The 26,051-nt window shown below is 41.5% G+C and overlaps 1 protein-coding gene across 3 annotated transcripts in view; it reads left to right on the top strand.

Annotated features, from left to right (window-relative positions):
• The window catches only part of HOMEZ (homeobox and leucine zipper encoding), a 28,320-nt gene extending 9,933 nt beyond the window's left edge, over positions 1-18,387 (top strand). Inside the window, exons 2-4 of one of the 3 annotated variants that reach the window (XM_073671052.1) lie at positions 1,136-1,323; positions 11,512-11,590; positions 15,241-18,387. In XM_073671052.1, the coding sequence (XP_073527153.1) occupies positions 15,328-16,947 (1,620 nt within the window). In that variant the 5' untranslated portion in view covers positions 1,136-1,323; positions 11,512-11,590; positions 15,241-15,327 and the 3' untranslated portion in view covers positions 16,948-18,387. The remainder of the gene's footprint in view (positions 1-1,135; positions 1,324-11,511; positions 11,591-15,240) is intronic. The other 2 variants (XM_073671051.1, XM_073671053.1) reach the window with 2 other exon arrangements.
• The last annotated feature ends 7,664 nt before the right edge of the window (positions 18,388-26,051 follow it).

The raw sequence follows: 26,051 nt of genomic DNA, 5'->3' as shown, positions 1-26,051 counted from the left end.
AGCCAGATCAGGACAGGAAAAAGAGGAGATTGGGGACAGTGATGAGTGAAGGGAGTCTGTAAGTGTATGAGGGTTAATGGCTTGTAGATTTCTGAATGTGTGATAGGTAGGAGTGTGCTGGGGCGGGCGAGGATTTGTGAGCATGAAGGAGAGAATGTTATGATCAGAGAGGGGAGTTATTTAGGTGGGGGATTGAACTAAGCCGGACAAAGACCAGATCAAGGGTGTTTCCATCTTTGTGTGTCTCAAAGGTTGAAAGCTGTGAGAGGCCAAGAGAAGTGGTTAAAGATAGAAGCTGGGATGCAGATGAGAAGGTGGGGCTGTTTATGGGGATGTTGAAGTCTCCCAGGATAAGGGTTGGTAAATCTGAGGACATGAAGTGTGGCAGCCAGGCAGAAAAATGGTCAAGGAACTGGGTGGCTGAGCCTGGGGGACGGTATATGACCGCTACTCTGAGGGAGAGGGGATGGAAGAGCCTGATAGTGTGGACCTCAAAAGAAGGGAATGAGAGTGATGGTACTGGTGGGATGACCTGGAAGGTGCAATGTGAGGACAGGAGTATGCCGACCCCACCACCAAGTCTGTTTGCAGGTCTCGGGGAATGGGAAAAATGCAAGCCGCCATGAGAAATAGCGGCAGGGAAGACAGTGTCCGAATCCTGGATTCATGTTTCAGTGAGGGCCAGCAGATTGAGAGCGTTGGTCAGAAAGTAATTGTGCAGGAAAGGAAGCTTGTTGCATACAGACCGTGGATTCCACAGTGCGCAATTGAAGGAGGGAGATGAAGGAGTACAGCTGATGTTAATAAGGTTAGCAGGGTTTCGATGTGAGGTGGGGGAAGGGTTCAGGTTGGCAGAGGGTGGTCCGGGGTTAGGAGAGATATCCCCTGAAATGAGTAGTAGCAGTAAAAAGAGAGCAGATAGTTTTTGGATTTGTGACATGGTTTCTTGTGCAATACCTTTTGGATGAGACAGTGAGATTTGTCAGGAAGTTCAAAAGAGCATGGGAGCTGTACATGGGAGAGGGAAGGAGTGAGGGGCAGATATGGATGAGTGGTGATGGAGGGGGGATAGGGCGGTGAATGTGGACCCAAAGGATCTTAAGAAATCATGAAGTTTATGTTATGTGCTTTGCAGAGGAACCCAGCAAAGGCGCAGACACAGACCCACTTGGTACAAGCTGCCCAGCTCGGCGAGTCCTTGAGGGCCGGGAATACGCTTCACGCAGTAAATGGAAGGGGGACTTTGGTAGAGCCCTATCCCAGGCCCACTATCCCCGGACAGCTTGCATGTGGTGACGCGGCTGGTGCCTAGTCAAGAACCAGGTGAGTACCTCTGGAAGAACCCCGGGAAGTCAACTCAGAAGAGAAAATGCGAAAACACCTGAAAAGATAGCAACACTAATTCTAACACCACTCTCCACAGCACATAGGAACTGCAATAAACAGAAAAGCACTGAGCACAGAGCAGGGAGCAGGATTAAATAGCCAGCCTAATGATCAGGTGTCCGATACCTCCCAATCATCCCCAGACAGCCACTCCCTGCTGGCTTGCAGAGCAGAATGAGCGTAATTACACCACTGCTTAGTGTCAGACAAAGCAGCATCCTTCATTTTATGGCAACCGGGTAAATCGGTGAGAGATACGGAGTCCCTTGTCCTCACACATCCTACAACATCAGAACGCAATGCGCCATAAGATTGGGACAGTCTCTGTGCACGCGCAGTAACTCTGCCTCCAAGGTTAGGACAATGGTGGCACCTGCGAATAGCATAGCACTGGACTTGCTCCATTTCCAGGTGGGAGCACAGAATCACGATTCCTAACAGTTTACTCATAGAAAGAGAAAAGAAAGATAGCAGCAGTATTGGATGACGGAATGAAGAAAAAAATGCATTACTGGAGTTACTTGTAAGTTAGCTCTTTCCTAGCATAGACAATTTTCCACTGTGGGCTTCTCAGGAGCACCAATATGGTGAACTAGGGGGCCATTACATCACCACCGCCATCCCACAGCATGAGCTGGGGAAGGGAGTGGGGTCAATTAGTATTGAAAAAGGCCCCCTCCTGTTTACTACTTAAATGTCCCTACTGTCGGCTTAAACAGCAGTGATTGAAGGTAGTTTAGTTAGAGGATGATGCTTGGCTGTATGACACAGCTGTTATCTGCCATTTTATAAGCCTGCTCAATACATCCGCATGTGACGTACATATACATTACGCGTCTGGAAAGGATTACAAAAAAAATTCTGAAATCTTGCTATTTTCATCTGCCACTGAGCCTGATAGGCTGACAGATCCTGTTCTCTGGAGGCCACTTTTCTGTAATCTTAATACACACAGGATTACATTGATTAGTATCATCTAACTGAAGATCATACAAGGTCTAATTCACAAAAAGTATGTAAAAAAATAAAAAAAACATCAGATTTTCATCTAGGAAAAAAAACAGACTATTTTCATCCATATGCAATTTGTATGATATTCATTTTTGTACATCAGTAATTATGGAAATTTACGAGACCAAATATAGTTTTCTATGTTAAAGTTGTCCCATCCAAATCAATAAGTCTGCAGTCACAGTGTATGACTGCAGACTTATGAAGCCCCTCAGCACACGCACTGTGGGGATTCATCGGTTTCTGACCCGGGATCGGAGGGTATCTACGAGTTATACATACTCCCGGCCAGTGGGCGCGACCTCGCTTTTCATACACTTGTATGGCGCAAGGCCACACCCTCTAGTTGGCTATGTCCACTAGACGGCCGCATCACTAGACTGGGTGCGGCTTCGCTCAATAGAAGTGTATGGAGCAAGGCTGCGCCCACTAGACTGACCCTGGCCGGGAGTATGCATAACTCATACATACCCTCTGGTCAGAAACTGGCAAATCCCCGCAGCGCACAGTATGTTCGCTGGGGGGATTCATGTCTGCAGTCACACAGACAACCCCTTTAAAGAATTGAAATGTAGCTGTAAAAATCATATGCTATTTGGTTGACACGTATGGGATCCAAACTTTTTTTTTTTGAGCACCTAGACTTGAATAGGTGAACCTCATCTGACATATGGTAGAAACTAGTGCATGCTATGATTTTTACACTTTTTTTCAGGTTAGGTCTGTGACAAAAAAAAAAAAAAAAAAGATAAACACCCATCTGAACACACCCTTATTGAATAAAATGTGTCCCTATGCTGTCCATGTGATGGTAATTTTTTCATGGATAGCACTTGGGCCAAAATACAACAGTTGTGTGAACTTGCTATAGAGTTCAAGCCCTCTTTTTCTCTGAAGAGGCAATATGCATATTAAATTTCCCAGAAGAGCATTGCATGATGAATAAGCCTCCTTACCTTGGCATCCCAGAGCCGGTGTGTCACTCTCCACAAGGAAAAACGTTACCCCTTAGACCTCAGTCCAGAGCCTCTCATCTAGCCAAATCAGTATATATATATCTATCTATCTAAAGAGAGAGAGGAAAAAAAAAAGGATGGTCAGTCACCAATTGTGCAAGTTCTCCCACTTAAAAAGATGAGAGGCCTGTAATTGACATCATAGGTAGACCTCAACTATGAGAGACAAAATGAGAAAACAAATCCTGAAAATCACATTGTCTGATTTGGAAAGAAATTTTTTTCAAATTTTGGTGGAAAATAAGTATTTGGTCAATTACAAAAGTTCATCTCAATACTTTGTTATATATCCTTTGTTGGCAATGACAGAGGTCAAACGTTTTCTGTAAGTCTTCACAAGGTTGGCACACACTGTTGCTGATATGTTGGCCCATTCCTCCATGCAGATCTCCTCTAGATCAGTGATGTTTTGGGGCTGTCGCTGGGCAACAAAGACTTTCAACTCCCTCCAAAGGTTTTCTATAGGGTTTAGAACTGGAGACTGGCTAGACCACTCCAGGACCTTGAAATGCTTCTTACGAAGCCACTCCTTCGTTGCCTTCATCTTGCAGGAACTGCTGACACACTCCAGCCACATGAGGTCTGGCATTGTCCTGCATTAGGAGGAACCCAGGGCCAACCGCACCAGCATATGGTCTCACAAGGGGTCTGAGGATCTTATCTCGGTACCAAATGGCAGTCAGGTTACCTCTGGCGAGCACATGGAGGGCTGTGCAGCCCTCCAAATAAATGCCACCCCACACCATTACTGACCCACTGCCAAACCGGTAATGCTGAAGGATGTTGCAGGCAGCAGATCGCTCTCCACGGCTTCTCCAGACTGTCACGTCTGTCACATGTGCTCAGTGTGAACCTGCTTTCATCTGTGAAGAGCACAGGGCGCCAGTGGCGACTTTGCCAATGAAGGCATTGAAGCCATGGACTGGCCCACCCGTTCCCCAGACCTGAATCCGATTGAGCACATCTGGGACATCATGTCTCGCTCCATCCACAGACTGTCCAGGAGTTGGCGGATGCTTTAGTCCAGGTTTGGGAGGAGATCCCACAGGAGACCATCCGCAACCTCATCAGGAGCATTCCCAAGCATTGTAGTGAGGTCATACAGGCATGTGGAGGCCACACACAATACGGAGCCTCATTTTGACTTGTTTTAAGTACATTACATCAAAGTTGGATCAGCCTGCAGTATGTTTTTCCACTTTAATTTTGGGGGTGACTCCAAATCCAGTCCTCCATTGTTTAATAAATTTGATTTCCATTGATGATTTTTGTGTGACTTTTTTTGTCAGCACATTCAACTTTGTACAGAACAAAGTATTCAATGAGAATATTTCATTCATTCAGATCTAGGATGTGTTATTTGAGTGTTCCCTTTATTTTTTTGAGCAGTGTACATATATATATATGTGTGTGTATGTGTGTGTGTATATATATATATATATATATATATATATATATATATATATATATATATATATTTATACAGCACAGACCAAAAGTTTGGACACACCTGCTCATTTGAAAATTTTTCTGTATTTTCAGGACTATGAAAATTGTACATTCACACTGAAGGCATCAAAACTATGAATTAACACATGTGGAATTATATACTTAACAAAAAAGTGTGAAACAACTGAAAATATGTCTTATATTCTAGGTTCTTCAAAGTAGCCACCTTTTGCTTTGATGACTGCTTTGCACACTCTTAGCATTCTCTTGATGAGCTTCAAGAGGTAGTCACCGGAAATGGTCATCCAACAATCTTGAAGGAGTTCCCAGAGATGCTTAGCACTTGTTGGCCCTTTTGCCTTCACTCTGCGGTCCAGCTCACCCCAAACCATCTCGATTGGGTTCAGGTCTGGTGACTGTGGAGGCCAGGTCATCTGGCGTAGCACCCCATCACTCTCCTTCTTGGTCAAATAGCCCTTACACAGCCTGGAGGTGTTTGGGGTCATTGTCCTGTTGAAAAATAAATGATGGTCCAACTAAACGCAAACCGGATGGAATAGCATGCCGCTGCAAGATGCTGTGGTAGCCATGCTGGTTCAGTATGCCTTCAATTTTGAATAAATCCACAACAGTGTCACCAGCAAAGCACCCCCACACCATCACACTTCCTCCTCCATGCTTCACGGTGGGAACCAGGCATGTAGAGTCCATCCGTTCACCTTTTCTGCTTCGCACAAAGACACGGTGGTTGGAACCAAAGATCTCAAATTTGGACTCATCAGACCAAAGCACAGATTTCCACTGGTCTAATGTCCATTCCTTGTGTTCTTTAGCCCAAACTAGTCTCTTCTGCTTGTTGCCTGTCCTTAGCAGTGGTTTCCTAGCAGCTATTTTACCATGAAGGCCTGCTGCACAAAGTCTCCTCTTAACAGTTGTTGCAGAGATGTGTCTGCTGCTAGAACTCTGTGTGGCATTGACCTGGTCTCTAATCTGAGCTGCTGTTAACCTGCGATTTCTGAGGCTGGTGACTCGGATAAACTTATCCTCAGAAGCAGAGGTGACTCTTGGTCTTCCTTTCCTGGGGCGGTCCTCATGTGAGCCAGTTTCTTTGTAGCGCTTGATAGTTTTTGCAACTGCACTTGTGGACACTTTCAAAGTTTGCCCAATTTTTCGCACTGACTGACCTTCATTTCTTAAAGTAATGATGGCCACTCGCTTTTCTTTACTTAGCTGCTTTTTTCTTGCCATAATACAAATTCTAACAGTCTATTCAGCAGGACTATCAGCTGTGTATCCACCTGACTTCTGCACAACACAACTGATCGTCCCAACCCCATTTATAAGGCAAGAAATCCCACTTATTAAACCTGACAGGGCACACCTGGGAAGTGAAAACCATTTCCAGTGACTACCTCTTGAAGCTCATCAAGAGAATGCCAAGAGTGTGCAAAGCAGTCATCAAAGCAAAAGGTGGCTACTTTGAAGAACCTAGAATATAAGACATATATTCAGTTGCTTCACACTTTTTTGTTAAGTATATAATTCCACATGTGTCAATTCATAGTTTTGATGCCTTCAGTGTGAATGTACAATTTTCATAGTACAGAAAAATCTTTAAATGAGGTGTGTCCAAACTTTTGGTCTGTACTGTATGTGTGTGTGTATCAAAAAGACAGATTTGCAGTTTTTCATCAACTGCAACAGAAAAGAATGTAATAACAGGTAATCTGCCCTGTGGTAGAGCAGCTCACTGTGGTACATGGAGGTAGACACGGGAAAACTGTCTCTTTAAATTCCTGGTTGGTTTATTATTAGGCATAAACCAACATGGAGTCCATCAAAGTAATCACGGCCCTTTGGGCAAAACAAAGTGGTCATGCAAAACACAGTCCTTGTGTTAGCAGGGATGTACCTGCTCAGAGTTTAGCAACTCCCATGTGGTTCAAATCAGCTCAACACAAACATGTCTGGAGTTTGGCTCCCAGACTTTGTGAACACTTGATGCCTCAACAGGCCGAGTATTTAAACCCCTATAGTACACCCTGGGGTGGAGATATGGTGAACGACCTCCCACCCGCTCTATAGTGATTCGCAAAAAAACTGGCCCATTAAAAATGGCTGTTTTAGACCTCTCAGCACATAACATGCAGGAGAAGACTTCCAGGTTTCACATCACTGAAGCTAATAGCCTCAGAGAAACATATCTCCCCTCCAGCACAAAAACCTATACATGTTTGGTATCTGCGTAATTGTACTGACTTGTAAAAAAAGAGAATTTCACTCACTATATCTCATCCTGCTATTGGAGTACCTGCATTGATATGTGTTGGTGTGTTGCCCTATGGAGTACTTCATTACTTAATTTTTATCAACTTGCATCACCTGGCCAAAACTGTATAGCATGAATATTGATAACATCATAAAAAGATTTGACAAAAATGCAACAAACTTCCCATTTTTCCCTTTATTTAATAGTAAAACAAAAAACTGGATGGGCAATGGGGGAAATTTATATTGGTGGGAAAAAAAATAATGTTTACTATGCTCTACATGTATTGCTGATCATTGACCATTGTCGGTAGACCTATATATTGCAGAAACGTTGTCTGAACTGTCCAGTTGTGGAAGGACCAGACAATCATTTAATGTATATAAGGTCACCAGACTTTACCCCAATGACAGCTGTTGGGAGAAAGAAGAATCTGACATGTGCTTCAACCAGGGCTGTGGAGTTGGAGTTGGTGTACATTTTGGTGGAGTCTTACTCTGAATTGGAGTCTGTATAAAATGGACTGACTCCAACTCCTAAAATATATAATAAATTGGGTACAGTAGTTCAATGCAGTTTGTGGGGAATATTTTTTTCATAAGAATTTGGGAAAGTTATGAAATGTCCTATTGCTGATCTAAGGGTCTAGACCAGGGGTCTCAAACTCGCCTAAGTATATGGGCCGCACATGAAAAAATTTTAATTTGGGGGGCCGCTTTCTTTGCAGGTCAAAGTGACATTTTTAGTGATACCATTTTTTTGGGATACACCGTCTGAACATTTTTGCTGTGTTTATTTTATTTTTTTATAGCTTGGGTCGTTAGGGATGTGGCGATAATAAACATGCACTTTTTTGTGTTTACTTTTAGTTTATATAAAAAACAGCATTTTTAGTGCCAAAATATTTTTTCATGCTTTATTTTTAATTTTTACAATTTTGTTTCCTCCAATTGGCCACATACAGTAATATTGTTTTACAATTGGCACCTTATAGTAATTCTGGCAAACATCTAGTAATATGCCCCATCCTGGTGTTCCCCATCTTGTAGTAATGTGCCCCATTTCTGGTGGTCCCCATCTTGTAGTAATGTGCCCCATTTCTGGTGGTCCCCATCTTGTAGTAATGTGCCCCATTTCTGGTGGTCCCTATCTTGCAGTAATGTGCCCCATCCTGGTCCTCTTCTTGGAGTAATGTCCCCCATCCGGTAGTAATGCCCCATCCTGGTGGTCCCCATCTTGTAGAATGGCAGTGACGCATGGCAGTGACGTCATACGCCGCTGCGCTGGGACGCAGATATCAGCTGCTGGCTTCTGATTGGCTGGCATTGGAAATGCTGTGCTGGGAGACTGTCTCTGCGCGACAATGCAGCGCTGCTGTCGGCGGCTCCTCCTGGACCAGGTCGGGATCGTCAAGGGGTCTGTGCCTGCGGGCTGTATAAAGCAGCCTCAGGGGCTGCATGCGGTCCACGGGCCGCGTGTTTGAGACCTCTGGTCTAGACTTTTAGCTGAGATGAATCTAAGTGATAAATTTACTGTAGCACAAACATGAGCCATGTATGAGGGAGTCGGAGTCATGGAAATTGAGGAGTCGGAGTTGGAGGTTTGGCTTACTGACTCCACAGCCCTGGCTTCAACATGCCTAATTTTATCTTCCAATGTAGAAAGCTAATCATACACTCTCGTGGTTGTATGGAGAGGAAGATGTACCAAAGACATTTGTTTCTGACATTGACTTATCCCATGGCAGATCTTTCCCATCTTAAATCTGCTAACAGGTACAGTTTGGAGGTTTCCATATTTATTAGCTCATCCGCTAAGTAGGCTATGTATAGACTTCACAATCTATATATAACAAAAAAAAAAATGTTGCAACTTCTCACAATGGCCACTAGATTTTTTTCAGACTCCTTCCTGTTTGGCATATTAACATTAGCAGCAATAGACTGGCTCAGGCCCTATATTTTGTACAGAAGTATTATCTGAGCATGTCTAATCTAGGCAAAGTTCATAGTGAAGGAAGGGTGTGTAAGGAAGCTCTGACCATCACTTATTGTGACTGGTTGATCCTGTGTTAAAGCACCACTACAGCATTTTTGTTTTTTTTCTAATTTACCGCTGAAGTGATGTTTCTAATCGAAATTCCCTACCGTTAGTCTTATACTTACAGCCACTATCTTCACCTTTTATCTGTGCCACTCACATTGATCTCCAGCAGTATGTGACCTGCCGAATCACTCCAGGGTTAGTTGGAGCTAGCCGGAAGTCACTTTTCAATACAAATCTATGGGATAATCGTTCTGTCTCTCATAGACTTGCATTGAGAGCTTCTGACTGTTACTTCTGACTTCCAGCCAGTCAGAAGTTGTGGTCACAAGATGGCACCGCGGGACCAGAACGACGCCAATAAAAGGTGAAAATTGCGGTGGGTGTATGAGACTACAGTCAGGGAACTTAAATTAGAAGCACCACTCAAGCACTGACAAAAAAAACAAAACGCTAGAGTGGTGCTTTAAGTGCTATATGTATGAGGGCTTACCTTCCATTGTAATCTTTGCTGTGATGATAATGAGACTTCTGAAAAGACATCGGCACTTACAAGGAAGTGCTTCAGGGTTTCTTTTTGTTACTATTGTTCTTTTTGTTGGGAGGTTGAATTTTTAACTTTAATGTTTAAAAAAAAAAAACATTTCATATAATAACCTGATTTTAAGCAGTATATCATTTACTGATTACACATACCCTATAAGGGTATGTGCACATGCTCAGTATTAGCAGCTGGAAATTCGGCTGCAAATACTGAAGTGTTGGAAGGAAAATGCTGTGTAAAATATGTGCTTTTTGCCTCTTTTTTAATGCGTTTTTTCCCCTTCATTTGAATGGGCGAAAAACGCTGAAAGAATTGACATGCTGCAGATTTGAATCTGCTTCAAATCTGCAAAGAAAAAATAAGTAGCATGTGCTTGAGCTTTTAGAAATATCATTCACTGTGCTAGTGACAGTACAGTAAAATGCTGTGTTTTTTCACTGCAACAATTTGCAGGAAAAAGCCTGGAAATATGCAATGTGTGAACATACCCTACATTTAAATAAGCTCCTTAAAAGGCAGTCTTTCATAAACAAAAAAAATCCACATGTGGTTTTCCATGTAATTGTACTTTTTTTTTTTTTTTTCTTAAACGCGTCTCAGTGCTCATTATCCCTTTTTAGGATGGACAGTGGGGTGTTGGGCTTTCTTGAAAGATCACAATGGTTAATCCCATTCAATTGAAAGAAGAGGTCAGGAAACAAAGGATTTTTGAAGAATAAGGGGGTGGACACCAGAGGTGGAGTTAACCCTTTGTTCTCTCATCATTGACCTAAGAGAGGACGTGATACACTCATCTAATATACTTTTATACATCGGACTCATGGGGATCTTCCTCCTGACTCTCAAGAGTAATAGACAACTAAGGGGTATCTAATAGATACATACTTGATGAATGTTTGCTTTCAATATCGCAGTACTGGTAGATCGTCTAAAGATGCACGCAAAAATGAAACCTACCGAAAGTGCTTGCACTGTTTGATACTAAGTGAGCACATGGCATCCCTGCTTTATCTATGGTAAGTTGAACCTTACAAATCTCTGAATTGTAAACCTTTTGTGTTCACCATCTGCATGAAAGACTTTTGCCATTGAGATGAAAATGTGACGTTCTTTTGAAGGTAATAAGATAAACAGTTGGTGTTTTGAGTTGCCAGATCTGAGATATTCAAGTCTCCTGTCTTTGTAATCCGCGGGTGTATTTCTAGAGTCTCAGTCTTTTGCTGATGTGGTTAATGTAGACGATGACAAGTTGTTACCTTATACTAATATTTAAAAAAAAATGTCTATATATTTTTTTAACTAGGCTCCTAAAGTTCCTAAAAATATATGATCACAAAGAAGATTTAAGCTGGTTATCCACTAAAGATTTTGTATTGTTGACAGGACCAAATGACTATTTTTGTCAACTATTGGTGCCTGAGGCCAATTATCAGTGGAAAAGTTGATTCACCATTGTTGGGAGTATTTCGGCTGTTGTTGGGTGTAGTTTGACCCAGAGAAGGTTACAGATCAACACCATTATCAAATCACAGTTATTAAAACTTTAAAGTACAACTAGACGGTGCGGCCAAGGTTTGCTTACCTAGGTTTAGCTAAAGGCACCATATTTCTACAAATTAAATCGTAAACCTACCTCAGCAGCTAGCCTTCAGATGTAACTAGCTGATGGACTCATTGGGATAAGGTAGTAAAATAACCTGGAGCAGTTTGATTTCTATGGGCAACCTACTTTTCCTGTGCACTAGTTTTTGTACATCATCTTCAATCTATTTAGCATTTTAATTGTATTTCAGATAATATTTCATGGAGATTTACCTCAGTCGGGGCTGAGTACAGGAGCTTCCATTTAGACATCTTAGCGTCTCTTAACAGGTAAAAACAACCTTAAGTTCCATTAGTCTTTTAATATGTGTTTGATATTCCTTTACGCTGAGTGATATCAGGCTAAAAAAAACATGGCCACTGTGGATATATTCACATAGCTGAGTCCCTGTGGCATTTAGCTTGATTAATATACCATTAGGTGCACCTGTGAATTTCAGAAATTTGTTTCTATATATGAAGGTCTTGCTTTGATAAAAACACTATATACCTTGGGGCATGTGTTTTAAGCATTTAGGCCAATGGGCAGTGTGCAATAGGAGATATTAAATGGCTTTGCATTTACAAGTACAAGTAGCATTCTTCTACTTATAGCTTTTTGCATATTTTCACCTTACATTGAAACATTGGGTGTAAGAATATAGCATTTGAATGAACTGGGTTAAATGCAAAATCTAATCATGCATATATATTTTTACTTGATTTGGAACTACAATTAGTGTTGAATTTTTACAAGATTGCTTTCATTTTGGATATTACAGTTCCTGTATCTTTTTTCCTGCACCTTGTCTGTTTTTTAATAATTTTAAGATATTTAATAAAATACATTTTTTTTTATTTGAATTAATGTGTCACTTCTAGTTATCGCCAGGGGAAATATAATGTTTATTCCCAGGAATGCAGTCACTTATCCTTGCTTTTCCCTTGTTTCCTGCCAATAGCAGAGTGATTAACAAATCAGTCTGTGCAGGGAAGTCACTTTTTTCCTGCTTTCTGCTCATTCTGGTTCAACCACACTAACCTCATATATCAGGAGCCTGATAAAACAATCCTACTGCATTTTAGAGGGAAAGTCCCCCTGACAGATTCCCTTCAAAGGGAATATCTTGGCAGGATTTTGTTATGTAATCTGAGAGCAGCATGATCTAGGAGAAGATACCCTGGTTCCAGGGAGGTGTCACTTGCTGGTCTGTGTACTGTCATTATGATAAATCAATGTTGCTGCAAATCTAGCAATTGTCTGAATGCGGAGCGCCATATAACCCTGCCCACACCACTGATTGGCAGATTTCTGAGTACACTGTAAAAATTGATAGAAAGCTGCCAATCACTGGCCAGGGGTGGGGTTACACAGCAGGAAGACTACATGGCACAAGACATGAAGGCCTCTAATGATAGTCTCTTGCTTATAAAACACTAATTTTATTGAAACAGTAAACACACAGCCTAGTAAGTATCACATCACTGAAATCAGGCGCTCAACATCTACATCATGCTGCTCTCAGATTATATAGCAAAAACCAATTTACTTAAATGTGTACAAAGCTACAACATTTCTTTTTTTTTTTTTTTTTTTTACTTGAAAAAGATGTCGGTACGGCGTTGAAACACGTTGTTAATAAAAAGCCTTTTCATCATCATCATCATCTCTGAAGAATTGATTTACACCAGCAGTGCAGCTCACTTACGTGTTCATCCAACTGGATACAAAGCTACAACGGAATTAGAATTCTTAGTGTATAAATTGGGGTTGCTCACTACTTTGATAACCCCACCTTAAATGCTGTAGTCCCCTTTGTTAAAATAACAAGCTTTATAATTACCGTAGGCACTGCTCCAGGCATTTTGGCACCAGGACTGCCAATGCTCGGGTTACATTACATGATAAGTGAACCCTGCAGCCCATCAGTGGCCGCCGATAGGCTGCAGCGCACACATACCTTAACATTATTAAGCAAGCTCCGAGAGACCTGACATTGGCATCTCTGGAACAGTGCAGTGCAGGAGGTGAGTGTAAGGTTTTATTTTACACTGAGGACAACATAATTTAAAGGGAAGCAATCACCAAAAGATGAGCTATTGTTAAAATCAGGTTTAGTGTAAAATGTATTTCTTTATTATTATTTTTTTTACATTTTTGGGAATTTGTATTTTAAATATCACAATATGTATTTAAAAACAAAACAAAACCGGAACTCTTGCAATTTTCACACTAACCACTGATGCTTTTTTAGGCTCTAAAGCCACGTGTACATGGTGAGTTTTTTTCTTTTACCTCAGTATTTGTAAGCCAAAACCAGGATAAATACAGAAGTGGTGACGTGTTTCTAGTATACTTTTTCCCTCCTGATTTTGGCTTACAAATACTGCGGTAAAAACTCACCAAACACTCAGTGTGTGCACATGGCCTAAGGCCATTAAGGTGTTTTCGCCGGAAAATTGACATGAAACATTGAAAAGTTGCAAGCTTTGCATAATGCTGAGTTGTACAAAATTGTTGTAACTTTTTCCATTCACCAGTTTGTAGCAGTGCAACTTTTGGCATTTTGCCTGTTTGAAGCACCTCTAGCAAAATGGTTGGACCTAGGGCTTGGCTATGGACTAGGGGACAGGGCTTGGATATGCCCACCTGTTAAATTCAACAAAAGTGTTAGTGTTTTGTACACCAGAATTGTTACTCCATAGGCACACACCACTAATAAGTTGCGCTGAACTCATTAAGTGTTATGTGCTTTTTGCGGATTTCACTGCATCTTATTCCTGCATGGCCTCATTACGACTGGCGTACGAGACACCATCTTAAACAGTAGGGGCCAAACTTCTTGTTTCAGGAAATGGCATATGCATATAGTCATAACGGTCTGATACCTACCCAATCTTTTGTAGCGTGCAAGGTCTTTGTCAAGGAAGGGGAAGCAAGGGACATTACCTAATTGTGATTGGTGGTTCCTGTGCTATTAGATATGTATAGCGGCACTATCAGTCATTCTAATCCTGCCTCTAGTAATATGGAGCCTTGTTGAAAACTCTTCCTGAAGAGACAGGAAGTATGAGTCTAAACAAGCCCCAGTGGCCAGTGTGAAAATTACATTTTTTAACATCTTCCAACATTTGCAGTACATTCAGCCTGTCCTATTCTGGCAGTTAATGGCTGTGATTCATAACCAGGATCTGCCTCTAAGGCTATGTTCCCACGGTGAGCTTTTGTTGCGTTTTTGATGCTGCGTATTAATGTTCAAGCAGAGTGGATGGAATTTATAGAGAAATCTTATGCCCACTGCTTTTTTTTTTACTCTGCTTAAATAGACCTGTGGTGCGTGTTTCAAATCCACATCATGTCAATTCCTCTTGCAGGTACGCTGAGTTTTCTGTGCAGATTTTCCTCATAGACTTGCATTAGATGCAGAAAAGGCGCAGGTAAAACACGCACATACGTTTTTAGTGGGTTTCCACAGTGGAAATGCATCAAAAAATGCATGTAATCAACACCCAAGTATAGGAAGGTGCTCTGCCACCGTACTGAAAGTGCAGCACTCGGGAGAAAACAAACTATATTCCTTTTGGGAGCTAACGGCTTGCAGTCGTACAGCCGAGGCGGCACACCTGAATGACTGAAAGCCAGCAGCTCCTGTAAGAAATAAAGTTTGTTTTCTCCCGGGCACCTTTCTAATGCTATTAACCTTCAGATTAATAGCATTATCTGACATGACAGGTTCTCTTTAAATTTCCAGACCTCAGCCACATTAACAGTACTTAGATTCATATTTGTCACTATTTTATTGGATTTCAGTAATGAAATCCTAAGAATTAACTACAACTTATCAAATAGATGAATATAATGTATTGGTTGGAAAATATAAAATAGTCTGTTGGTAATTTTGCTTTTTTACAATCTAACATACTTTTTTCTTCTTATGTAGAAAATCCAAAGAACAAGCAAATTGGTCAAGATTCAGTTCTAATGAAAATCACAACCTGCCTTATGATTCCACCCATCTAATTGGACCATGTCTCCCACAGCCACCAATGCCTCTGGTGTGTACCCAGAAGACACTCCAGGACTTGTGTGCTTGCCTCCTATTTCTGATGAACTTCAGTTGATTTGGACACAGGCAGAGCTCACCAATGAGTTGGATGATCATCCACAGCTTATCCATACTTTTAGTTACTTTCCTTATCCTACAATGCCAGAAATTGCATTGCTTTGCTTACGATATGGACTACAAATGGAAAAAGTGAAAGCCTGGTTTATGGTACAACGTATTCGTTGTGGTATCAGCTGGTCCTCAGAGGAAATTGAAGAGACACGTTCACGTTTGGTCTACAACCAGGATCAGCTACATTTCAAGCCTCTGATTGCAGTAGCCAAGAAATCTGTGTTCAGGAATTTAGAAAAATCTTCAGTTCCTTCACCAAAGCGTGATGCAATGAAAGCGATATTTCCACACTCTCCTTGTTCATCCTCAGGTGATGTGGCTCCAGAAACTAAGAAACCGAGATTAAATGATAAGACACCTGAGAGACATGAACAAAAGACCCCAGAGCTCACCAATGAACAAATAAAGGAAAGCTCAAGTTATGAGTCACCAGGCACTTATAAACATTGTAAAACAGCTACTGACATGTCTCCTAAACCAAAACTTTTACTTAAAAACCAAGTCAAGCATGAGCCTGAAATGAACTCATCTTTGTCTTCTCCTCTCACTGATGAAGACGGCCGTAAAATGTTGTCTTCATCTTGGAATATTTATGATGGCCATGGAGTGCAAGCTCATGGGTCTAATGAGAACAGTGGCGGGTGTCTCAGAGAAGACTATTACACGCGAGTTATACGACGACAGCGAAAAACCAAAGAACAATTGACAATACTAAAATCCTTTTTTTTACAGTGTCAGTGGGCTCGTCGTGAAGACTACAAACAACTGGAGGAAATAACTGGATTGCCAAGGGCAGACATCATCCAGTGGTTTGGAGATACACGTTATGCACTTAAACATGGACAGCTGAGGTGGTTCCGTGATAGTACCCAAGAACGCCCCAAATGGTTGGATGAACCACAGTATTGTGTAAATCAGAATGGAAGATTGAGTGAACATAACTCTGGAGAACATGCTGGAGTTGTAACGTTGGCTCCTGCATTGGGGGCCCTGGAATCAGAAAATCAGCCTGCAATTAAAGTGTTATTAAAATCACCAGAACACTCTATGGCTGGTAGGCCAGTAATACAATTAACAGACCCATGCTCAGGAAAAACTATGCAAAAAGTTCCAGAAATACATGCTAATATATATGCAACTCCTTCAGGGACACCAAAATCTACACATAGCAAATTAAAATCAAATTCTACAACGCTAGCTTCTCCACATTCAGAGCAATTTTATCAGGACCATACTGTGTCTGCTCCCCAAAATAACTATGAAATACTAGAGAGATACTGGGATACTCATCATTGTGTACAAGAGGAAGACTTAAATTCACTTATAAGAAAATCTGGTTTAAGTCGAAAGGAAATAATGGATTGGTTTTGTTACAAATCTAAAGAACCTTTTGAAGTGGAAGTATGTCTGGATGAAGAGGAAGATGATCCGGAGGAGGATGAGGATGAAGTTGTTATAATTCAGGACTAGTGCAATGATTACAAACATATATTTTTCTGAGGAATGGTCTATTTGAATAAAAAAAACAGAAAATGATGTTCTACCTATAATGTACTTTGGTACACCTTTTTGTATTTATTATTTACATGTAATTTTAGTTTTTTTTTCTGCTTACTTAGGACTATTGCACATAAATTGTCTTTACTCTCCCCAAAAGTTACAGGCCCCGATTCATCAAAGTAATTTCACCAGAACTCTCGCTTTAATTGCTTTGATAATGTTGCAACGTTAGCGTTTTTCATGCTAGTTTCTCCCAGTTCTGCCAAAACACCACAGCTTGTCCAATTCATGACGAAATGTGGCGCTCCCTAAGCCAGAAATCTCATTCCAGCCCATGACTGGAATAAGATTTCTGGCGTGGAGCACGCCACTTATCAAACATTTCAGATTCATGAAAAGTTCTGCATCTCTTCATGAATCGGGAGCATCTGACGCCACCATGTCCCCTCATCAAGATTGATGAGAAAATCGCCAGTCTTGATGAATCGGGGCCAAAGTGTTCCTTTTGGACATAAACATTAATAAGCTATCAATGTTTGATTAGTGGTGTGTAGAAAACCAGCAAATAAAGGGCAGCGGTACTTTTGCAAATTGTCTCTTTTATTATTTACACAACAACAGTACCGTACTTACAAGTGTGGCTATGCCTGGTAACACAGCTCGGTATTATTCAGTTGAATGGAAGGAGCAGCAATACTGTGTACAACCTCCTGTAAAATCGAGCCGCTATGTTTGTTTGTGGCACCTTGGGCTCATCAGCAAGAGTTAGTAAGTTAGAAAATCCATCAATCGTAGTATGTTTTTGGTAAAGGATAGAAAATGGTCACAGCAGATGTCAACATGTCAAAGTGCATGAGTCTTAAACAGGTTGTCCACTACTTTAGCATTAATGACCAACCTTAGGATAGGTCCTCAATGTCTGAAAGGTCGGTGTCCGACACCCCCACCGTTCAGCTGTTATCGGTGTTGGCGGCAGCTGCCAGCCAGACATGCTTGCTTGCGGAGCTAGTCGGCCGAGGCAGGGTACCACACATTCTTCCTCCTTTTCAAATCAATTAGAGGCGGATGTGCAGTGTCCTGTGGTGGCCACTATCAGAAGACTGCCAGCTCCGCAAGTGAGGACTAACGGCCGGTGTCCACTGATAACAGCTGACCGGCGGGGGTGCTGGGTATTGGACTCTGACTGATCAGACACTGATGACCTATTCTAAGGATAGGTCATGAATGCTAAAGTATTGGACAGCCTCTTTAATTATTTCTGTTATTTGTTTTTAATAGCATCGAGGTGAGTAGTTGGCCGATATAGATACTAACACAAATTGATGACAACACCTTTCAATTCTAGTGCATTTTAAAAAAAAAAAAAAAAAATGTGGAAAAAAAAAAAAAGAATATATGTCCTGCCTCTTATACTTTACTTTGTATCTACTAATGTGTTTGGCTGAAAAAATTCATGTGAAGGCAAGCGAAGTGTATACACATGCTAGATTGAAAATCCGTTCTATGAATCTTAATGGGGTTGTTTTCTGCATAATTTCTGCATATTCTTTTTTTTAGATGAATGGTTCAGTCGCAGAAATTTCTGCATCAAGTTTGCCATATGTGAATAGACACTTATTGTAATGTTTAAAAATAGTAGATATTGTAAAATGGTAAAGAGCCAGGTAGACGAGGGGGGAAAACAACACATCTGTAACATTAGTATGTATTAGGCCTAGGCATATGTAGAAAGTATTTTGGCAATAAAATCTATGATGTATAATGCTAGTTTTTAGCCAGCTTAAGTTTTCATCTACCCACTGGCTTGCTGGTTGTCCATTTCTGGAACCTCCACCGAAACTAAGAACAAGATTTCTGCAAAACCCTGAGTGGAGCACTGATCAAGCTTATACAGTACAGACCAAAAGTTTGGACACACCTTCTCATTTAAAGATTTTTCAGTATTTTCATGACTATGAAAATTGTACATTCACACTGAAGGCATCAAAACTATGAATTAACACATGTGGAATTATATCCTTAACAAAAAAGTGTGAAACAACTGAAAATATGTCTTATATTCTAGGTTCTTCAAAGTAGCCATCTTTTGCTTTGATGACTGCTTGGCATTCTCTTGATGAGCTTCAAGAGGTAGTCACCGGAACTGGTCTTCCAACAATCTTGAAGGAGTTCCCAGAGATGCTTAGCACTTGTTGGCTCTTTTGCCTTCACTCTGCGGTCCAGCTCACCCCAAAACATCTCTATTTGGGTTCAGGTTTGCTGACACTGGAGGCCAGGTCATCTGGCGTAGCACCCCATCACTCTCCTTCTTGGTCAAATAGCCCTTACACAGCCTGGAGGTGTGTTTGGGGTCATTGTCATGTTGAAAAATAAATGATGGTCCAACTAAACGCAAACCGGATGGAATAGCATGCCGCTGCAAGATGCTGTGGTAGCCATGCTGGTTCAGTATGCCTTCAATTTTGAATAAATCCCCAACAGTGTCACCAGCAAAGCACCCCCACACCATCACACCTCCTCCTCCATGCTTCACGGTGGGAACCAGGCATGTAGAGTCCATCCGTTCACCTTTTCTGCATCGCACAAAGACACGGTGGTTGGAACCAAAGATCTCAAATTTGGACTCATCAGACCAAAGCACAGATTTCCACTGGTCTAATGTCCATTCCTTGTGTTCTTTAGCCCAAACAAGTCTCTGCTGCTTGTTGCCTGTCCTTAGCAGTGTTTTCCTAGCAGCTATTTTACCATGAAGGCCTGCTGCACAAAGTCTCCTCTTAACAGTTGTTGTAGAGATGTGTCTGCTGCTATAATTCTGTGTGGCATTGACCTGGTCTCTAATCTGAGATGCTGTTAACCTGCGATTTCTGAGTCTTGTGACTTGGATAAACTAATCGTCAGAAGTAGAGGTGACTCTTGGTCTTCCTTTCCTGGGCCAGTCCTCATGTGAGCCAGTTTCTTTGTAGCGCTTGATGGTTTTTTCAACTGCACTTGGGGACACTTCCAAAGTTTGCCCAATTTTTCGGACTGACTGACCTTCATTTCTTAAAGTAATGATGGCCACTCGTTTTTCTTTACTTAGCTGCTTTTTTCTTGCCATAATACAAATTCTAGCAGTCTATTCAGTAGGACTATAAGCTGTGTATCCAGCAGACTTCTGCACAACACAACTGATGGTCCCAACCCCATTTATAAGGCAAGAAATCCCACTTATTAAACCTGACAGGGCACACCTGTGAAGTGAAAACCATTTCCGGTGACTACCTCTTGAAGCTCATCAAGAGAATGCCAAGAGTGTGCAAAGCAGTCATCAAAGCAAAAGGTGGCTACTTTGAAGAACCTAGAATATAAGACCTTTTCAGTTGTTTCACACTTCTTTGTTAAGTATATAATTCCACATGTGTTAATTCATAGTTTTGATGCCTTCAGTGTGAATGTACAACTTTCAAAGTCATGAAAATACAGAAAAATCTTTAAATGAGAAGGCGTGTCCAAACTTTTGGTCTGTACTGTACATGACCACTATGTTCATTGTCTATTGGATTGCCGAAGATGGCTGAGGACAGCAATGGGACCACCAGCAATCGGCAAGTAATCGCCTAACTTGTGCATAGGTTATAACTTTAAAACTTGCTGCAAACACTTAATGGATAGCTGCACAGCAAAGTTTGTAATGTGATTTAATAATTTGCAAATGGAAATGTAGCTAGTGAGGTTCAACGTAATATGACCGAACAAAATGTGCTACAACAATGTATACTCCCTCACTACTTGTTAGTTCTTTTGTACACTAAACATAGCTTTTCTATGCTACTTAGAAGGTACAACTTTAAATATTGTATTTATTATTTTTATAATTTATTATAGCGCCATTTATTCCATGGTGCTTTACATGTGAAAGGGGTATACATAGCAAAAATAATTACAATTACAATAATCTTGAACAATACAAGTCAGTGACTGGTACAGGAGGAGAGAGGACCCTGCCTGTGAGGGCTCACAGTCTACAAGGGATGGGTGAGGATACAGTAGGTGAAGGTAGAGTTGGTCGTGCAGCGGTATGGTGGAGCGGTGGTTACTGCAGGTTGTAGGCTTGTCGGAAGAGGTAGGTCTTCAGGTTGCATGCAGGTAAGTACCAGGAGAATTGGTCACAGATGTATGGAGGAGACAGTTTGTGAATGGCTTTGTATGCCATGGTTATGGTTTTGAACTGGAGTCTCTGGGTAATGGGGAGCCAGTGAAGGGATTGACAGAGAGGAGAGGCCGGGGAATAGCAGTGGGATAGGTGGATTAGTCGGGCAGCAGTTTAGGATAGATTGGAGGTGTGTTAGAGGGGAGGCCACAAAGCAGGAGGTTGCAGTAGTCGAGGCGGGAGATGAAGGCGTGCACTAGTGTTTTTGCAGATTCATGGTTGAGGAATGTGCGGATCCATGAGAGATTTTTGAGTTGGAGTCAGCAGAAAGTGGAAAGGGCTTGGAAATGTGGTTTGAATGAGAGATTAGAGTCCAGGGTTATCCCGAGGCAGCGAGCTTGCGGGACTGGGGAGAGTGGGCAGCCATTGACTATGATGGATAGGTCAGATGGGGGGGGGGTGGTTCAGTGAGATGGTGGAAAGATAGAAGGATGAAATAGTGGACAGACATTGTGGGATTCTGGTTAGTAAGGAGGTGATCTAAGATCCAGAGAGCTAGATCTGTGTGTCATCAGCATAGAGGTGATACTGAAAGCCGTGGGACTCTGATCTGTCCCAGGCCCAAGATGTAGATGGAGAAAAGCAGGGGTTCTAGAACTGAACCTTAGGGGACACAGACATGGGGCGAGATGAGGAGGTTGTGTGTGAGTGGGAGACACTGAATGCCCGGTCTGTTAGGTATGAGGAGATCCAGGATAGGGCCAAGTCTTTGATGCCAAGAAAAGAGAGAGTCTGTAGTAAGAGGGAATGGTCCACTGTGTCAAAGGCAGATGACAGGTCCAGAAGGAGGAGGGGACAGAGTAGTGTCGCTTGGATTTGGCAGTTAGTAGGTCGTTCGTGACTTTAGTCAGTGCTGTTTCAATGGAGTGATGCGGTCGGAAGACAGATTGTAAGCAGTCAAAGAGGGAGCAGGAGGAGAGGTGGGAGGACAGTTCAAAATGGACATCTTGTTCCAGGAGTTTTGAGGCATAGGGGAGAAGTGATATCGGGCGACAGGCTAGTCAGAGCAGTTGACCATTATTTGACCAGTTCTCATGGCGAAGAGGTATTTCCAATGCCTAAGGGACCTTTCCCATCTAGCGCGGAGGAGTCCATCAGCTTTCCCCATTGAATTTAACAGAGGTGGTTATGTTTGCAACTCTTCATTGAAATCTGTAAGGTTTACAGAAAGAATGCTGTTTTCAGCTATCAGTCATTTGTCCTGAGAATATTCTATAAATGTGTAGGGTGGAAATGCCATTCATACTTTTGGCAGTCTCATTGGGGAGTCTCTTGATTACAAGAACAGCTCCTCATAAAGCATTATTTATGATATCAAAATCACAGAGGCCTTAACAGATTCCTTCTGCTCAATGTATTAGTGATCCTGGGGATATTGCTATAAATGTATATGATTTAAATATCCATTTAAGTTGTATGCTCACGGTGAGTTTTTAACAATGTGTATTTTCGCTGTTTCAAAAACGCAGCGTCTTACAGTTCCAGCACAGTGGATGGGATTTATACAAATCTTATGTCCATTGTGCTTCTTTTTTTTAACTCTGTGTAAACGGAGCTGCACTGCGTGTTTCAAATCTGCAACATGTCAATACTCAGCATACCCGGAAGAGAGATTATGTGCAGATTTTTTCTATAGGATTGCATTAGATATGGAAAATCCATAGGTAAAAACGCACGTTTACATGCGTTTTCGCCGCAGAAACGCACTAAAATCTAGCCACACATGACTGTATCAACATTTTGTCAAAGCCAAATACGAGGAAGTATCAAAAATGAAGCAGTTTTGTTTAAAACATGAAATACCAACAAGAGCTAAAAATCGGAGCATCAACATCACAATAAAAACGCATGTAAGATATGTACTAAAAAATGCAAGTAACCTAATTTACTTAATATATGCAGAAAATCTGCAACATCAAGAGCTGATCATGGGAATGTAGCCTTAAATGGGTGCTAGGGGGAGATTAAAAAGAAAAAAAATAGTGTGCTGTTCCTGCACTCATAGGCTATAAAGATGTGATGGTTGGTGCAGTTTAATTATCTTTATAACCCTTACAATTCCATGTGACAGAATCTGCTCCTCACCCCTCCGGGGTGTGTCATTACATCATACACAAGTGTTCATCGCCCACCTATAAGGAAGAGCCAGCCTGAGGATAGCATGGGGCATGGCTGTTCAGAAGCTCCAGCCCCCCAGATATCTATTCTAGCAGCAGCCATGTCAACAAGATGCCAAAACACGCTGCGATCCTCTGCTGAATGACCCATAACAGTGCATAATGTGTCCTGCTATGTCTCATGCAGAGGCTGAGCACTGCAGTGGTTTATTCAAGTTCTGCCATGGTCAATCCCCCTCCCCCATATCAACTTTTGGTAGAGCCCTGACCCCTGCAACTTTATCACTCTGGATTGTCAGGTGTCTTCTCAGCCTGAGGAAAGAATCCAGCCTTCTGCTGCGGCTTCTGTCAGACATGGTATAAACCCCCCCCCCAGGTCCCACTGCTCTGTTCCTTATACTGTGCACCACATATGGGCTTATAAAATATCTATCACATATCATCTATATTCTCTATCTCATAGCTACATCTATCTACCTATCTGTTCTTGGACTAAATAGACAGGTATCAGGGGGCTGGAGCTTCTGAACAGCCTGGAGCAGCCATGCCTCCTGCTATCCTCAGGTTGGCTGTTCGGGAGATGAACACTTGTGTATGATGTAATGAAACAGAAGGGAGACATGGAATTGCAAGGGTTATAAAGATAATTAAACTGCACTGACCATCACATCTTTATAGTGTATGAGTTCAGGAACAGTACAAAAAAAAATGGTCTCCACGGGGTACCGCTTTACGATGTATTATAGTATTCAGTAATGGTAAACCAAAGGATAATAAACTCTAGTACTACAATGCAGAGGGTTATTTTGAGAGACAGCTTGGTGTATACAAAGGATCACTTCTTTAATTCGGTTTCTTTAAAAAATAAAAAATAAAAAAAAAGATTCAGGATAACCAGAGTTGGTTGTCCAAGAGTAATAAATGAAAGTACCTGCAGAATAAATAAAATAATCCAGCCATTACTGGTTGTATGAAATCGAGCTGTGCATCAGTGGTCAGATTGGTTTTCTTTTCCTGAACATGCCATAAATTCACCAATGCAGCTAATTACTGAGCTGAATGGTGACACTAGCATGGAATGATGCAAGGCCAGAGCAACTATACACAGAATGGTGTGGACAGCAAGGCTATTGCTTTAGTTGATACTTGAGCAATTTAGTTTACTTTATAACATTTTCTGTAGACCCTTTCAATCATAATATTCGTGGACAACGCCTTTATACTTTCTAGCTCGTATCAGTAAAATGACATTTCTTAACTATTGAGTCTATCATGAAACTATACATTTCACTACGTTTTAGAATATGCATTGTACTGAAATTTGTTACCATAATGCATGTAGTTGACCAGATAGTAACACTGCTATCCGATAGCAAAGAGCTGGCAGCTACAGGGATTACAAATTCTCATGTCTGCCTTCTCTGATTAGACATTGCATAGACATTAGACAGTTTATAGTAGACTTTATTCAGAGATTTGCAGCAGAAGTTGACCAGTTTTCTGTACTGTAACATTTCTAATCGCAAATTACTTTAATTTTTCTTTAAATGATGGTTTCCTTTGTTCTAATTATATGGCAGCTTTGACACTTGCTATAAAAAAAAAAAAAACCTTAGAATTTGCATTTTAACTGATTACAATTTTTAGATTTTTATTAAATATGTATACTCACATTAAATGAAAAAGTGAAAATATAATCTAGAAGAAATTAGGCTGGTTTTACAATGTCCTGCTCACTGTTGTAAAGAAAAACTTAGTAAAATTTCATGTAAATTTCTAACTGATTTTTTTTCTTAATAAGCTGCTAACATTGTCAATATAAGTACACATTCATGTTAATACCCACAGTCCAACATCCAACACTAAAGAGTTTGTTACTTGGTGTCATGGCTATATTATTAAACCGTTTATAACATGTACATAAAGTAATGCACCTGGTAACAAGAAAAAGGATACTGCTATGTTTTGTGTGTTTGTATATACAGCGGGTGAAATAAGTATTAGGGTATGTGCACACGATGCAGAAATGAAGCAGAAAATTTCTGCATCATTTCTGCATCTCCCTGGCAGAAAAAACGCATGCAGATTGTGCATGCGTTTTTCCTGCAGAATACATGCGGATTCACATGCGTTTCCGCATGCAGATTGACAAGCGCTTTCCAGGCGATTTTAGCATCACCTGAAAAGTGCTTGACAACTAGGTCACACTATATAAATCCATGCAAACAGCATGGATTTATATAGTGTGACCCGAGAGTGTGTATATACTTACCTCCGATGGCCCGCGCTGTCCTGCTTTACAAAGTTCCCGGCTGCCAGCAACTTTGAATTGAAAGACCTGCCGACGTCAGCGTCACGTGACCCGTCACATGACTCTGACGTCAGCGTAGGTCCTACAACTCACTGCAAGTGCCGGGAACCAAGCGGGAGCGCTGCGCGGGCCGACAGAAGGTAAGAATACATTTATTTTTTATTTTATTCTTGTTTTTACAGCTTTTTTAATGGTACCTGGGTGTGGATGAGACTCTCCTCTCCTCCACACTCAGGTACCATCCGCACATTAGAACGCGCCAATAGCACAAGTACAGATGCTGTCTTGCGGAATTGGCGCGTTCTAATGCAAGTCAATGGCGGCGAAATCGCCGCGTTTCCGCAAAATTAATTGACATGCTGCGGATTTTTGACCGCAGCGTTCACGCTGCGGAAAAATCCGCATCATGGGCACAGCACATGCGGATTTCCATTGGGGAACATTGCTGCCCTTCTAC

This window comes from Phyllobates terribilis, unplaced genomic scaffold (assembly GCF_046119375.1).
Source record: "Phyllobates terribilis strain yellow unplaced genomic scaffold, ASM4611937v1 Scaffold_1__5_contigs__length_1240528914, whole genome shotgun sequence".
Classification (NCBI taxonomy): Eukaryota; Metazoa; Chordata; class Amphibia; order Anura; family Dendrobatidae; genus Phyllobates; species Phyllobates terribilis.
The sequence above is the reverse complement of the archived record's forward strand: the minus strand, read 5'-3'. Positions and strand labels throughout refer to the sequence as shown.